At 40.4% G+C, this 16660-nt stretch overlaps 1 protein-coding gene across 3 annotated transcripts in view; it reads left to right on the top strand.

The window, feature by feature from the left end:
• Nucleotides 1-3213: 3213 nt before the first annotated feature.
• The window catches only part of il16 (interleukin 16), a 54740-nt gene continuing 41293 nt past the window's right edge, over nucleotides 3214-16660 (top strand). For all 3 annotated transcript variants that reach the window (XM_067597733.1, XM_067597725.1, XM_067597716.1), the window contains exons 1-3: nucleotides 3214-3375; nucleotides 11115-11361; nucleotides 11903-12179. In XM_067597733.1, coding sequence (XP_067453834.1) covers nucleotides 3363-3375; nucleotides 11115-11361; nucleotides 11903-12179 — 537 coding nt within the window. In that variant the 5' untranslated portion in view covers nucleotides 3214-3362. The remainder of the gene's footprint in view (nucleotides 3376-11114; nucleotides 11362-11902; nucleotides 12180-16660) is intronic.

The following is a 16660-nucleotide window of genomic DNA, read 5'->3' as shown; positions in this document are numbered from 1 at the left end:
TCTTTATCCTATGATGAAACATTTCTATCCTGATGGGAGTTGTCTTCTCCAGGATGACAATGCCCCAATTCACAGGGCACCAGGGGTCACGGAATGGTTTGATTAGTATGACAATGATGTGAATAATATGCTATGACCTTCACAGTCACCAGATCTCAACCCAATTGAACACCTATGGGAGATTCTGCACTGATGTGTTAGACAGCGCTCTCCACCACCATCATCAGAACACCAAATGAGGAAATATCTTTTTGAAGAATGGTGTTCATCCCTCCAGAAGAGTTCCAGAGACTGTAGAATCAATGCCAATGTTTATTGAAGCTGTTCTGGTGGCCCAACACCTTACTAAGACACTTTATGTTGGCTTTTCCTTTAATTTGTCACCCATCTGTATGTACAGCATGTTTGTGTGTGTGGTTTAAACTTAACTTTAGTCAACAATTAGGTATTTATTCATCAACATTGTAGCACTTGTAACAGGGATCAAACATGAACAGTGTCTCTAGTCTCTAGAATATCAGAAAATAATTTTTGGGAGTAAACTGAGCCATTGACTCAACTTGCCCCAACATCACTGGCATGTTTTACCCCACAACCTCCATTATGACAAAACTGTTTCACACAGTGGTTCAGATCCACAATTATACTGAGTTTATGACCTTGTTTTGTAGCTTACACTGAATTCAATTAACATGTAATAATGTCCAAAACTTATCTTTTTAAATTAAGATACAAGACTGGTAACTTTAGCAACATGATGAATTCACTTGGCGTGACAAAAGTCATTTTTTTTGTTCTGTTTTGCTGACCACTCTCTCCATGTGCTTGAGTCCAAAATGGATTGAGTAATGTGAACTATACTTTTTTAATTTGTGGTCACATAATTACTTTTGTTTATGGTTACCTAGATAAAGGGGGTGGCTCATTTTACCCACTGGCTCTCTATACCCCGTTCTCCCCTATATACTATATATAGTTGGCATTTAGTATGGAATTTGGACATAGCAGAAGGTCTGTAGTAGAGGGGTGCTCCACCAATTTTACATGTTTGCTAGTCATATAATCTAGTATAATTAGTATAATGTGGTTCTGTGTCTCTGGAAAAGTACTCAAGTGACATTAAGTCTCTTTATGGTTGGACACTGTCATGTTGCACTAATTAATATTTTTATATTAACATTGGCTCAAATGTTACACAAAAATGTGAAAGGAATTGCTTGTAGCGATGAACCCACAGATAATTCCCACCAACTCTGCAGTTCCCCTCAGCTCTACAAAGACTTTTAGCCTCTTTCAGCTCATTGTTTTGGTTTTATGGCCCTCAACTTTATTGTTTGGTTCACTCTAAAACTCTCCATAGCTGAAGAGCTGCTAAATGCTGGTGAGGAAAATTTGATTTTTTTTTCTATTAGTTGGTTTAGACCAAACCAGAGCTAAAATCAGAGTGACTATTGGACTTACATTCATCTAGTGGACACTAACACAACTCCAAATCAATGCTAACTGTTGGATGGTCACATTGGCAGCTGGTTGGTAACACATTAGTCATACCAACTTCATACGATCATTTTATGTCAGATGCGTTTACAGGTTGTCTTGCTGCCCCTGAGTGGCCAAAAAAAGCTTTAACGCTTTAAATTTGTAACAGTATGCCTGCATTATAAACTGCGGACAAGATGTGGGTGTTTACTAGGCAGGGAAAGTCCAATGCTTCAAGTCATTGTACTTGGAACTCAGCAAAAAACAACCTCCAACACAAAAATATGCAATGGAACAGTCACCAACAGAGTTTGCCGACAGAAACACACTTGATGTCACAGCAATATGGCGGCACACACAGTGAACAGTGCAGAATTGCCTTTTCATCAATTTTTACTTTATGTAGTTGTTTGTGTTGTGAAACATGCTGTGACAACTTTGTAGTTGCCATTTCCATTTCCATTCAGTTCTTCCATTTCCATTCTTTAAAAGAGACTCCTCCTGTCTCTTTTAAAGTGTGCTAATCTGTTAAATCAGCGGTGGTAAATGATATAGGTCCTTAGATGCTTGTGAAGTTCAGACTTGCCATACAAACATTAGTTTGCTGTAGGCGTCCATGTTTTCCCAAGCAGATGCACAGGGACACATTTCGATCAGAAGTCAGGAATACCGACTCGGAACTATCAACTTCCGACTTGCAATGGATTGCACCATAAGACTCTATTCAGTTGCATTATGGGAAGTGTAGGATCCGGTGTTTTTGGAACTTGACCCATGTTAGAGATTAAAAGGAAGGATATCTTAGCCTCTGTTGTGCTGATTTTGTCAACAGGTCAAGCCATCAATTTCCTTATTCTTTCTTAATCTTCTGTGGATATTTTGTGGTTGACACCACCAACAAGCCAAGACTCTACCCAATAAATCTCTGAATAGCAAATGGTTGAATTTGGGTGGTGGAAGGTGATGAGAATTTTTCACTCTCATCATTATTTTCCCCACACATGTAGTTATACAATTCAAAACTAAGTTTGAATACACAACAATACAAATCTTTGTCTTTAGGCTTAAATATCATCAAGTGAAGCTAAATGTGGCTGTTGTGACACAATGTTGTTTGACAGCTCCTGCTATATAGCAGCCTTTTTGCTGAGAATGTTGGAAAATAGCCCACATTTAATGTTCCTCCATATCCTAAACCACATACCAAACCCTATAAAGGCCTCACCTCCCATCAGAGCCTGTCTAAAACAAACTGAGTTCACTCAGAGTGGGTCTGTCCATCCACAGCCTCCACCAGAATCAACCCAGATTTGCATATTTACAGCCCAGTGCTGCAGTTCAAACAGCACTGCCTAAGACTGAAAACTAGACCCATACACACACATACACTAAATGTGGAGTGTGTGTTTATGTGTACACTGGAGTGGGCCACAGAGAATTTATTCATACTGTGAAGTACATGTACCCACACATACTGAGGGCACACACACACACACACACACACATGAAGCCTTGTAAAAGACTACAACCAGTGTGTGATGCAAAGTAGGTGTGAGGTCAGGCCCAGCTAAGTGCGGTGTGTTTTCCTCTCTGGAGCTGGCTCACAGGAAAGGGGCAGTGATTTTGGGGAGCCGTGCCTTACTGAGACACACTGTTGTGTTCTCCAGACAGAGGGGGAGGAAAAGGAGGGAGGAGGACGGAGGAGGAGGAGGAGAGGTACAGGCACATTACCCCGAGATGAATCACAGTGAGGAAGCCATATGCTCTGAGTGATACGTCAGTTTCTGACCCGATGGTCTGTCTGGACTCCTGCCTGTCTGTCTGGAGTAATTCCATCTTTTTGCACCCTGAGTAGAAGCAGTGGAGGCTGGCTAAGAGACAACATGATCGACTACGGTGAGTAGGACTTAACAGTGTTAATAAAGTTGTGCAAGTTCATGTTTATCTGAACGCTGTGTCTCTCAGACTGGAATGTAATGCATGAAATGACTTAAGATTATATGGCAGAAGTGAAAGTGAGACAATGTTGTTTCTGAGGCTTTGAATATTGTGTAACTATCAAAATTAGTTACAGAGCGGGGAAGTTAAATGATGCACTTGTTGGCCTGAGGGCTGGATGTGTGTGGATTCATGGACCCACTTGCACACAGAGGTCTTTTAGGAAAACACAAATTACATAACACTGTGAATGTCCATTCCAAAGCGACCTTTAGAGCACAAATAGCCCAGTGAGGCCAGCAGTGGCTTCCTCTCTGCTCTCCCCACAGCCACGCATATGCCATAAACCCACAGGGCCAGGCTTAGATACAACCACATGGCCATACACAGCACGTAGTTGTCATTCCACGCTGACACAACAGGGGCCAGACTAGCTGCACCTCCCTAGAAAGTGTGAGTACATTTGCATAAACAAAAATTCAAGATCAGTCGTGTCCCCTTCAGTACCAAAACTCATAAATAATCCCCAAGACTGTGCACATTCTAAAAGTGGTACAGTTTTAATTTGCAGCATGACTGAGAGGTTTCCCATTCAGGTGGCTCTCCACTGTCCATTGTGGGTCCCACTCTGGAAAAAACTCCAAACAACACACACGTTGTTCTGCTGCACAGCCACCCCACCCTCTGCTTTCTCTCAATTAGGTTCTGTTAGGCTGCAGTGCCTGCCTTGCTAATGCTACAAACAGAAAGTATGGTTTCTGTGAGGACACACACACACATATATGAATACGCATGTGTAAACACACTGTTTATTCAGCCTCTATCATAAACACACCTTTCAACGTGACTCACGCTCCTCACTCTCCTCCTCTTCCCCCATTTTTCCTCTTCATCCAAGTTTTTTTATACTAAACAGTGTTGCTACTGTGAGCCATTACATCAATAGAGTAGAGTGTGTGTCAGAGGAAAGTTGGACTGTACCTCTGCTGACATCACAGGAGGTGGTCTGACATCACAGGAGGTGGTAAACATCTTCAGAGTTTTGAAAGAAGAGCTTTTTATGAAGGAAGGCTGTAAATATACATATTTACTAACACACAGCCTGCACTGAAGGGCTTTAAAGCCCCCTGACCTGGGGACTTCATGGAAAACTGTGACTGTCCCAATTCAGAGGCTGGATACAACCCATGAAGATATGTCTGTTAGGAACTTGGAGACGAGGCTTAACTAGAATCTCCTCCACAAATACTAAAGCCGTCCCTGAATCTCATTGGTTTAAACTGCATATTTACTGCCTTCAGAGCAACTCAAAGGAAAACTTCAACATTTTGTGAATACACTTATTATTTTTCTTTACAAAAGTCAGATGAGAAGATAGATATCAATCTCATGTCTGTGTGTTACACAGAGCAGGAGTCAGAATGTGGTTAGCCTAGCTTAGCATAAAGACTGGAAACTTTGCTTCCAGTGTTAAAAAAACAACAAAACCTCCTACCAATATCTCCAAAGCTGACAAATTAACATGTTATATCTCAGTAGCCTAATCATGTCATTACTGTGAGGCAGTGTTGCCAACTTTGCAACTTTCTTTGTAAATCTGACAACTGTTCATATCAGCACATGAACATGCGCTCATCCTGCTCACTGTGGCCACAGCCTTCTGGACTGCAGTGAGCAGGACAGAGCAGCAGCAGCGCACGTTCAGTCAACTAAAGGGGCCAGTATACTCCATCAGAACTGCTTGTTGGAAGTTTAAATAGCTTCAGAATCCCCCTCCTCCCCACACCTTTTCAAAGTCCGATTAGTGGTGGCTGAGTCCAACCATTTCTGTGACTTTCAGAAATGGACAATCTGACGTTCACACCCACTTCATACAGTGATAGTTCAGCTGTGTGGAGGTGAGAAAAGAGCCAGTGTTTGAACTTCTCTCCCTAGCTCTCTTTTGTGCAACACTAATACTAAGACAACACTAATGCTTCAACAAAAAAGGCAGTGCAGTGCACCTTGTGTTTTACAATCTGCAAAAAGCGATCTGACTGACTGGGGCCTATGACTGCCTTCCAGGAGAGATTGTCTGAAAATGTTGCGTCATTGCGTTCCCCATATTTAAAATATATCTTCTTAAACTATAGCTTTTCACTCCGCCTTAGAGTGTGGCTGTATGGAACAACTATAAACACTTAAGATTTCCATTGTGGACAATGTATGACTAGTGTACCAACTAGTTCTGGTCCAGTATAAACCAACCCTAATCATTAGCCAGGGAGAAATGTGCCTGAGCCATGAATGTGCATGCTATAAGCTAGGCTAATCATATCATGACTGTGCAGGGTGTGGATGGACGTCATCAGCAGTGTGCTCTGTTGCACCTATAACCACACCTTACAGTGATGTCACTGTCTACTAACACACCCTGGAGTACATGTCTGCATCACTGCAGCAATGTGGCAAGTTAAACCACTGGAGGTCAGCAAAAACAAGATGTTCAGCTGCTGTTAAGTTGTTCTTAAACAAACTACAGTGCATTTTTACCTGTGTGCAAGTTCTTTTAGTTTTCTGCTTAATTTAGACATAAAATTTGTGCTAGATCTGTGTGAGACTAGATCCTGACTTCCTTCAAATACAAGAACCAGATCTGAGATCAGAGACGGTTGCTGTCTTTACCTCAATGCAGATGTAAACTCATATTTACCTAGCAGTCCAATGGATATGATGTTTGAGCAGTTGGTAGCTGAGATCGATTTCCATTCCACTAAGTGTTCCCATTGTGCTGGCATACATCCAGCTGGAAAGTGTGTCGGCCTATGAAAAGAGAAGAGAGAGGGAGAGATGAAGTGTAGTCTATGGGGCTTGTAAGCCTCCAGCATAGAGATCCATGTCTCTGTTTCCTGTCTATCTGGCCAGCACAACAACCAGGCTAATGTTCCATAATTGCTAACACACTTCCAGGATCAGAGCTACAGATTCACCAGAAAAGAAAGCTTTTCTTCCATACTCATCCACTGGAACCAGGAGGATCATTACTGATTTATTTATTTATTTACATGGCTATTCAATTATTTATATGGTTTCGATGTTTTCATTTAGTTTATTTAACAATGCATTTATGTATTTTAAATGACTTCAATTTAACCTTCATTTAAATATCTGATATGTACCATGATTGACATCATTTTATCGTTGTCATTTTATTTCATATTTCACTGTGTCGCCTATCTCAGTGGTTCAGATGTAAATAAAACTGGGAGTTGAGTGCCATGTGGTCAGCACGTTATATTCCATATTTACAGTTTGTTCTGTTATATTTCACTCGCATGTAATATTCACAGCACACAGAGGCATTTGTCAGCATATGGGCTGTCACATCACTGTAGCAGAACAGCAACAGCCAGCTGTACTGACAAATACACACACACCACAAGCTCAGACCAAAGATCAAGAGTCTTTTCTACCATTAGGCTAGGTGGATTTATCCAACTAAATACAGTACATTCGAAATGACATTATGACAGAGTGCTTCACTTAAAGCAACATCTGCACTGTAACTCTCTAGACCAGAGGCCAGATGTATTGCGTATGCACAAATACCATGCACACACCATTTCCCACACATAAACTGGTGTTTAGAAAAACAGAATGTGTGGTGAGAATGTGTGTGCGTCACGCAGACTTCTTCTGACCAGCGTACACGTTTTTCCAGAGCCACTTACAGTGTATAAGATGAGATGGTGATAGACACCTGTGATGACAGACAGAATCTAAATATAATAAATCATTGTATGTTTAGGTTGATAACCAACTGCACTGACTGTGTGAATTTTATGTGTTGAACACAACAATCTGGAAAATGCCAATCAAAGGTGCATTTATAAACTTAATTTTGATTAATTACTTTTGTGTGATACATTTTATCATTCTTTTAATGTACATAGAGGGCACTATTTTATTTAACTGTTAATGTTCTTTTTATTTTACCTTTAACTAGTGCAGTGCCCGTTCAAAACGTGCCTGTTCGGAACAGGCTGATTTCTCAATACCTAGAGAGTTGTGCCCATCCCTGAAACGCCTCTCAGGCTGACTATATGTATGCTACAATTTACTGATGTTCCCTAAATGCCTCACACTAAGGGTATCAGTAGACGCAAAATTTACCCCTGTTCAAAACATTCCTGAGACATCCTGCACTGTGTCTTGAACATACATACAAAGTTCCCACATGTGAGGAACAGGAATTTAGCTTAACTCTCTAAACTTTTTCAATTCATTCTCTATAGTAGTTCTTATCACTATGAATGTAATCCCACCTCTGACCACAATGTGGATTACAATGGCAGAGTGATGCTGTCTGTATTTCCGTTCATTGAATCAACATGCAGAAGAAGAAGCAGAAGTAACATTATTTATGAGGTATTTTTATATATTTCTGAACATGCCTGAGATATCCAGCACTAACTCTTAAATGTACATGCCAAGTTTCATTCACACTTTACAGTTCAATAGTGGAGTTTCGATCTCTTACACACTAAGTCATTAACACTATGGATGTAATCCCACCTCCAACCACAATGTGGGTTGCAGAGTGGCACTGTCCATAATTCCGTTTGTTTACTCCGAGGGCAGAAGAAGAAGCAAATCAACGTTATTTATGAGGCATTTTTATATATTTCTCAAAAAACGCTCATCAAAACAATAAATAGCTGGGATCCTTTAATAGTTAGTATGAACAGGAGGAATGATTACAGCAAGCAAAACCGGTTTCAATGTTCATTTGGACATATGGCTGACAGACTTGAAAAATTGTGAACTCGTCCTTTAAGGTGGCAGCTTTTGGACGAAAAAGATAGTGTGTTTATTCTGTTCTATTGTAACACAATGCAATGCACAAATTTGAGGAGGTACATATGACTGATGAAAGTAGATTGTGGTGCAACAGCTTCAGAGACACCCGACGAAACACAAAAAAAGTAGAAATCCATGGAAAGACATTTTTTCTGGCTTTTTTTCTGGCATTTGAAAAACTGTATGGCATGCTGGAAAGTTACATTTTGTTAGCTGTCTGTTGACATGTTTCTTGTATCATTTCCTGTACAAAATGGTAATTATGACCCAGAGGTCACATGTGCCCGGAGGTAGCATAGAAGGAAAAAGGAACTGTTTTTTCAACAACGGAACCTTGAGGCACACCACATGTGATCAAAATGTGTCCACAGACATGAGAAATCTTCTATCAGTCACATAGCACAAGAACCAGTTAAGTGCAGTCTGTGAAATACCAATATTAAAGCACTGAGATTTTACAAAATATATTTTGTTTTCCATCTTATTCAGACTCTGTTGAGATTCTGCGTGTTCAGCACAGAGAGCACATCTTGGCAGAGCTGGAATAGTTTGGAATAGTTTGACATTTTGGGAAATTTGCTTATTTACTTTCTTGCCAGCAGTTAGATGAGAAGATACATAAGTACTAGGAATGTGCCCAAATACAAATATGTTATTTGGCAAATCACGATAGTGGGGTTTTTTTTACGAATATTTGTTTCATACAAATATTTTTAATTTTTTTTGTTTTCAGGAAGAAAAAAAAAACATGTCAAATACCAGCACGCAGGTCAATTACATCGCCATCTCAGTCTCTGTCCTCTGCTCCACTGTTACATGTATCAGCAGGTCTCAACGAGGGGAGTCACATCCACCTGCTACATGACGCACATTTCCTTATATGGACATCACTCCTGGAGTTGGGGATGTTCGCCAGAGATAAATCTGAGCTATTGACAAGTGACCTGTTGTTCCCCTGCTCCTTTCCACAAAGTTAGGTTGTAAAAAATAGGCAATAAATAAAAAGTGCAAAGCAAGAATCGCCTTTGAAGTTCTTCCCTGTCTGTCTGCAATGAGGCGATGAGTAAAGCTTTAGCTCAGTAGTCAGCACAGCTGTTATGATCTGGGAGACTCCAGTTTCAGACCTGGTGTGGGGACCTCCTTCATAAGGTAGTTTATTCATGAACACTTATTGTAACACTTTAATTTTCTAAAATTAAAAGCATAATAAAAACAAAAACAGGATTTTTAAGCCTCTTTCCATTTTTATTCGAATACAAATACAAATAATTTTGCTGCCTCAACAAATACAGATACAAATACTGGGCTCTCTGCACATCCTTAGTTGGTACCACTCTCATGTCTTTGCATTAAATATGAAGCTGGAGTTAGATGATGGTAGCTTAGCTTAACATAAAGAGTGGAAACAGAGGGAAACAGGTAGCCTGCTCTATCCAAAGGTAACAATATCTGCCTATCAACACTCTAAAGCTCACTAACACATTATATCTCCATTGTTTAATTTGTATAAAAACTGAAGTGTAAAACTGACAACTCGCCAATTTTTTGTGCAGTTTTGTTTTGGATTATTTCTCTACTACTTCTACTAACAGTGGATACTTCAAGAAATTAGTGGTCCCGGCCAGGAAATAGTTTGGCACATAACCTGTACTACGGTGACTTAATTGAATATTTTCAATTGAATGTTTTCAATTAAGTCAAGTCTCACTTCTTCATTTTTGTGACTAACGTCTGCATGTCAGAATTTTCTACATGTTCCTTGATATTGACCAATAGGAGCACAGAGCAGTCTTCCATGCACCACTGTGATTATGGTGAAGCAAAAGAGAAATGATGTTGTTATTGTCAGGTACCTGCCACCTCCTTCCCCATCACCTACGTATGCACATATGCAAGTCATGAAAGATGGCGAGCTGTGATTGTTTAGGGTCCAACATGTAGTCTGGCATGTCTCTTAGTCAAGTCACAGCAAGAAGTTATGACTCTTTGATCGTCTAATCTGACACAGTGACCGTCTGAAAAGACTTAAATATCTTGTCATTGATCCTGTCATTAGATGTGTAAACTTAGATTAATACAAAACTGGAAGCAGAGGAAAACTGTTGGTAAATCTTTGATGGTTCACCCTTTCTTGAAAGAGCTCTTGTACCTAATCACTAAAACCTTAAGCTGCAGCAGTCACAAAGGTGGAGCTTATTAGTATTCTATCAATGGGAAAGGATCCCAACCAGGAAATTGAGAAAGTCACATCGCTCTGACAGTGAGGGGGCTGGGAGAGAAGGTAGCAAGATAATGATGTCAGCCTTATGGGTTTCAGTTAAAGAGCCTCTGCACATTGTTTACTAAGTGTTCATGGCAAATGTGAGAGGACATCTACACTAGCATGTATAATGCATTTGAGGGTCATCATGTAGTGCTCTCTGGAGTGTGAAGCGTTCAAGTGTGCAGATCATCATTCACTCTAGCCCATTAACGGCACCAGTAAGCCATAGCTAACACCATTATCTGTTCTAACATAGTATAGCTTGTGTGCACATTAAAAAGAGTGAGCCTCTAATGCCTCATCAGTTTCTGGTTTTGTGTCCATGTTCCATGTCATTTGGTCATTTCAGGTCATTTCATTGCACATCAGTGTGTGTGTGGAGTGTCCGTGTATCCATGTGTTTCTCTCAACAGCAGTCTGATTAAGTCGCAGTCATGAGGACTGAGGAAAAACTTTGCCTCTTTTTTTTTCAAAGCAGGGAAAGAAAAGCGCTTTTATCCTCCCTAGTCTCCACAATTGCCTCAGCAAATTCTCAGAACACACACACACGGATGCAGTCAGACTGTCCTAACTGAATTTTCTAATTGCTCTCCAGAGCGTCCCTCTCCATTAGGCTTTGGACCAGCTGGGAGGGGTGCGTTGGTTCCTGAGCTCCCGGCGCACACACATACACACACACTGACAGCCATGCCTCAGAGATACTCCCACCAGAAGAGGAAAGCCAGCACAGCGGCTGCTAGGAGGATGGAAAGGAGACGCAGGGACCAGGGGAAAAGCAACAACAACAGCAACCCAAACAGCAGCCATAACCACCGCTCCAAGAAGCTGGCCATGCTCTCCAGGTACCCTCACCTCGGTACAGGCTTAGAGCTAGGGCTGTACAGGAAGCAATAGAAAATAAAGTTAAGTCAGGTTTGTTCATTTATGGACTTTGCCTCATTTTTGCCATCAGTTTTCTTTGATTTTTATTCCTTAGTACAACTTTACTGTGGTGTATTATTTTAGGAATAGGGTAAACTCTATGTACCAGGGGCACAATAGTGTATTCTGTATGTGTCTGTACATATGGAGGTTTTGTACCTACAGTATATTGTGTGTACCTTGTATCTTTCTGTATGCAGCTTTATGCAACATATTTGTCCTCGCGGACAATGTATATCTTATCTTATCTTATCTTATCTTATTTAGAGGCTGATGTAATTTTTAATGATCAGTATTTAGATTCATAGCCAATCACAGACCAGAGGTACTAGTTATATTAGCTTTAAGTTCTGATATACAGCATGTTTGCGCACATCAGTGTTGCTTTTACTCTTCCTGTCCTGCAGGACTGCTATTTTTGTCCCTCTCCTTTAATACCTGACTTTCACTGACCCCGTCTAGGTCCCTGATCCTGTGTCACTCTAAGACCACTGATGACTGCCCCGGTCCAGAAGAGAGGCATGCTGGGGAAGTGTCAGAGGGGCGCAGGACATGGGGTCCAGGCTGGAGGACAGATCTGACTGCTGGGAATACAACAGGCTACAGAGACACAGAGAACGGACAATGGAAACAATCAGCCATGGAGAAAAGAGGAGGCACAGAGGCAGCCAACCAGCTGCATCACACCACCACACATAGGGAGAATAAAAAGAGCATAAGGAGGTCCTTCAGCATCAAGGTATGACTGCAGGACTTTGCTCTGGGGTAGAATCTATGCATACCTTTTTAGTTCCTCAAATTCCTCCTCTTTCCTCAAAAGAAGCCATTCATAAAAAACAGTTGTTAACAAACTTCAGATAGAGTTTGCTGTGTAGCTGATATTACTGAGTCCATTTGCTGACTTTGACTCTTCTTGAGTTTCTGATACACTATGTTTTAACAAGAAGTAAACACAGTGTTGCTCAGCAGGAGACATACTTACAAGAAGGTGATATACATTTCAGGACGTCCATGAGTTGTAAAGTTCATCAGACACCAAAACACTGCATAGCAGTTTAGAATACTCTGAGGAAGGAGTTTACAAGTCTGGAAAGTTATCACTGTGGCGGTCATTTTATTGTCTCTCTCAACAGTGTTAAGGTAAACAGTGAAATTACACCAATCACGCCTCAAAGTAATCTACTAGGAATGATCACTTGCATATAATCAAATACATGCGAGTGAACATTCCTAGTAGACCAATGTAGGGTGTTGTTGGATTATGTTGTGTTGTGTTGCTACAAAAACTGAGGCAGGTCCACCCCATTGGCTGATGGACTGCCTCATTGAAAGGAATGAGGGGGCTGCGCTTCTCAATGCAATGCTGATACCTATCAGTGCCAAGGCCTTGGGCTGAATCAGAATATCTGGACTTCACACTCACAGACTTAAAGTCGAATGCCTTTTTAACCTTTTTAGATCACATCCCCGGTCATATTGTGCAGCTATTTAACAACATATGCCAAAAAATTACAAAAAAAATCTATTTCTTTGTATTCTTATATCAAAATCCAATGTTTTCCTCCTGTAATACATAATATGATGTGTGCTTATGTAGGATTGGACCAACCCATTTCAACCAGTAATATCATGACATCCACCTATCAATCAATCTTCAACTTTTAGCAGCTCAGAGCTAAGATTCATTATGACATGCCCACTTTTCAACATTCAAATCAAATTCCTCCCAACGTTATGTCCCGCCCGTCTATCCCGTTTCACTCGGAAGTACGTCATGATACGGAAGTTAGATACACTCAAAATGCCATTTCATATGGACTTTAACAGCTGTGTTCCCAGGAAGTTTTCTTGCCTGAAGGGGCTTTACAATCTGTACAGCTCACGACATCTTCAATGCTCAGACCCTCGATTCAGATAAGAAAAAACTCCTCAGAGAAAAAACTTTAATGGGGAAAAAAAGAGGAAGTGGAAGTGGGGTTTTAGAAACACTATGAAAAGCAGCAGTTAGTGACACTGCTTAAGTACATGACTGAAAGGTTGTGTTGGATTCATGTTGCAATGAGAGTAGTATGCCATGTGAGTCAAGTGGCACCTTGAGGTGGCCATCTGAACTCAACACTACTAAGAACCATTGACATTAAGTCTTTGAGAGGGGTGACAGGGTCAGAAATGTTAGTTCATCTCAGTGGAAACAATTCAGGTCCTTAGTCCCCTCTCATAGCACATTTTATCCCAAAAGTGTCCAGAGGTGAGCACATCACAGTGCATATGACCAAAGTTCCACCACATGAGCGACTTTACCCACACTCACTTCACTATATGATGATGTCACTAAAACAACTGACTTAAGACGTCTTGGGAAATGCGGTGAAATTGAAAGTGCCATTATTCTGTGATTACCACTTGTGGCCACAGTGGCCGCTGTTCCACTGTGTTAAGCTGTTACATACATAGTCTGTCTTTGAATGTGCAGCCACTGCTGTTTTTTTTTCTGTTGTGGATGGTCTCATAATAATTCACAGTTCTTAGTTGCTGCACTGTTAAATGTGTGTTTCCACGAATTACACAGTAGATAGTTGTGGAACAACTGTGGCATGGATGTGTTCCTATTTTAGATGTAGAGACACATTTGATGAAATTTATATGGCTGAACTAACCAATCAGAAACAAGTTTAGCACATCATAGTCACAAGGCCTTCACTGTCATATTCATTTCACAGTAACAACATGTTCAACACATGTGGCTCCTGCAGCCTCCCAGAGTTATTCCTTTCAACTGACCGACTGAAACTGACCATACAGCTCTAGACTGTCAGATTCATGACTTACCCAGCAGTAAACTCATTATGATACATTCAACAGTTTTCATTCTGGTCAGAATAATATGTAGAGTTGAGTGTCTGTCGTTTGTATATCCCATGCCTGGTATGGTACGAGCGTGCTAACACTAAGCTATGTACCCTGTGTCGAGTGTTTCTTGTCTCAATGTAATGATAATCACATGCCCTGTGTTGGTTGAGAGCTGTGGATGGCCTGAATGTCAAACATTCAGACAAACACAGGGTTTGTTGTGCTGTGGTGTTTCTACAGCTTGGCCTCACACCACATTCCACTGATGTCAAACAGGGTTAGATTGTTGGTCACTCATCACTCACCTCACAAAAACACACGCAGGTTAAATAGATGAGTGATGATACTTGTTCACAGGTTAGACTGATACTGTAAAATGATTTTCTAATACTCTATCTGCTTAGCTTTTACTAACATTTACACCTGGAAGAATGAGGACCATTTGTTGTTTTCATGAAATTGTTGCACAGTTTTAAGCAAATTAATTAGTTCAGACTCTTGAGATCAACTCCATTCCACTGCTACACTCACATGGCATAGTCCTCTCACAGCAACATGTATCCAACATACCCCTCTCGTGATGGCAGAGGACTACTCATCAGTTCTCTGCTTATTCTTTCGCTGGATGCCTGCTGCTACACCGCTCTGATGCTGTCCCTTGCTGCTGCTGCTGCTGTTTATATAGCATTTTATAAACTCCACCTCCACCTGTAGGCCCTGAGTCTACCTTACCTTTGGGGAGAAGCTATTATTGTCACTCCCCACTCCCTGCTGTACTGAACTTTGGGAGTGATGAGGTCAGAGCTGAGATAACAAATACCAACAGATCATAGGACATTTCATAGTTTTTTGTCAAGATGGCATTTGTGTTTTTAATGAATTAATTTGTCTCTTCTGATCCATGTGTTTCCAGTCTGTCCTAGGAATTACATCCATATAGGAACATTCTGTACCTCATGATTAATCGTACTTTTATTGTATTATTGTCTAAATTTTTTGTGTCCTGTGCTGTTTTGTATGTTTTTCAATTTGGAGTTTTTGTATTTTAAAGACCCATACAGATGGGCACTGCAAATTAGCAGAGGCTATAAATGCTGATATCGGTTCGTGCTATATACTTGTCCTTATACAAATAAACATTGACTAAATAACTACAAATTTACATCCAGTGCCAACCTCCAGTACCAAAGCAGGAAGTAGTGTGCCCTTTATGTAGTGAGGTGGAAAGTAAAGGTATGGAATTTAAAGTAAATTATATACAGTATATATATTTGGCCATGCCTTTAGTTATTTAGTTATAGGCCAGATTAATGAGGGGCTGTTTAAAGTCTATTGCTCAGTTTATTGTAGAAGTAAGACATTCATATCAAGCCTGTGCTGCATTTCATTGTTTGTCTGCATGTTGTCCTCTTGACAAGCTGTACATTTTGTCTTTGACTTATGATTTATTGGCTCTAACTAAAAAAAAAGAACAAAATAATATGAATGAAAAAATAAAGCTACTACTCCTAAGAGTCTACAGTAAAAGCAGAGGCTCTGTGTTAACAAACATGCTGGTTCGTATGCTAACTGGAATGCTAACATTTGCCAATTAGCACTAAGCACAAAGTGCAGCAGAGGCTGATGGGAATATCAGTAGCTTTGCAGGTATTTGGACATAAACCAAAATATAACAGTTCATCCCAGGGGAACATAAATTCCTCTACCAAATTTAATGGCAATCCATCCGATATTTGACAAAATCTTTCAGTTGAGACAAAATTGGTGAACTGACCAACTGATACTGCCATCCTTAAATAACAGTATTCAACAACCCATGACAAGTCCATTTTTATATATATAGCCCAATATCACAAATCACAAATTTGCCTCAAGGGGGTTTACGGCCTGTACAGCAATATGACATCCTCTATCCTTAGACCCTTGATTTGAATAAGGAAAAACTCCCCAATAGGAGTTAACAGGGAAAAAATGGAGGAAATGTCGGGAGGAGCAACAGAGGAGGAATCCCTCCTCCATGGACAGACATGCAACAGATATGTGTACAGAATAGACCAAGATAGCAAAATTATAATATGGAGAAACAGGATGATAGAAATTATAGATAAATTGATAAGTATATGAACTGCTGGGTGCCTCCTCACACATGACATGGATTAAACAAATCAGTTAAGTTGTTGTGATCTTTCCACAATACTATATAGCAATATGAATACACAGTATTAACCATACCAACCATAGATAACATAGATTGCATGCCCATTGTAATGAAGATGTTACAGCTTGCTGTTGTATACCACTTTATGGAATCAAGCCCAAGTTGCTAAACAACCCCGACTGAGGCTGAGCTCAACAGTAATTTAATGGAGC

Source organism: Thunnus thynnus, chromosome 1, assembly GCF_963924715.1.
Source record: "Thunnus thynnus chromosome 1, fThuThy2.1, whole genome shotgun sequence".
Taxonomy (NCBI): Eukaryota; Metazoa; Chordata; class Actinopteri; order Scombriformes; family Scombridae; genus Thunnus; species Thunnus thynnus.
The sequence above is the reverse complement of the archived record's forward strand: the minus strand, read 5'-3'. Positions and strand labels throughout refer to the sequence as shown.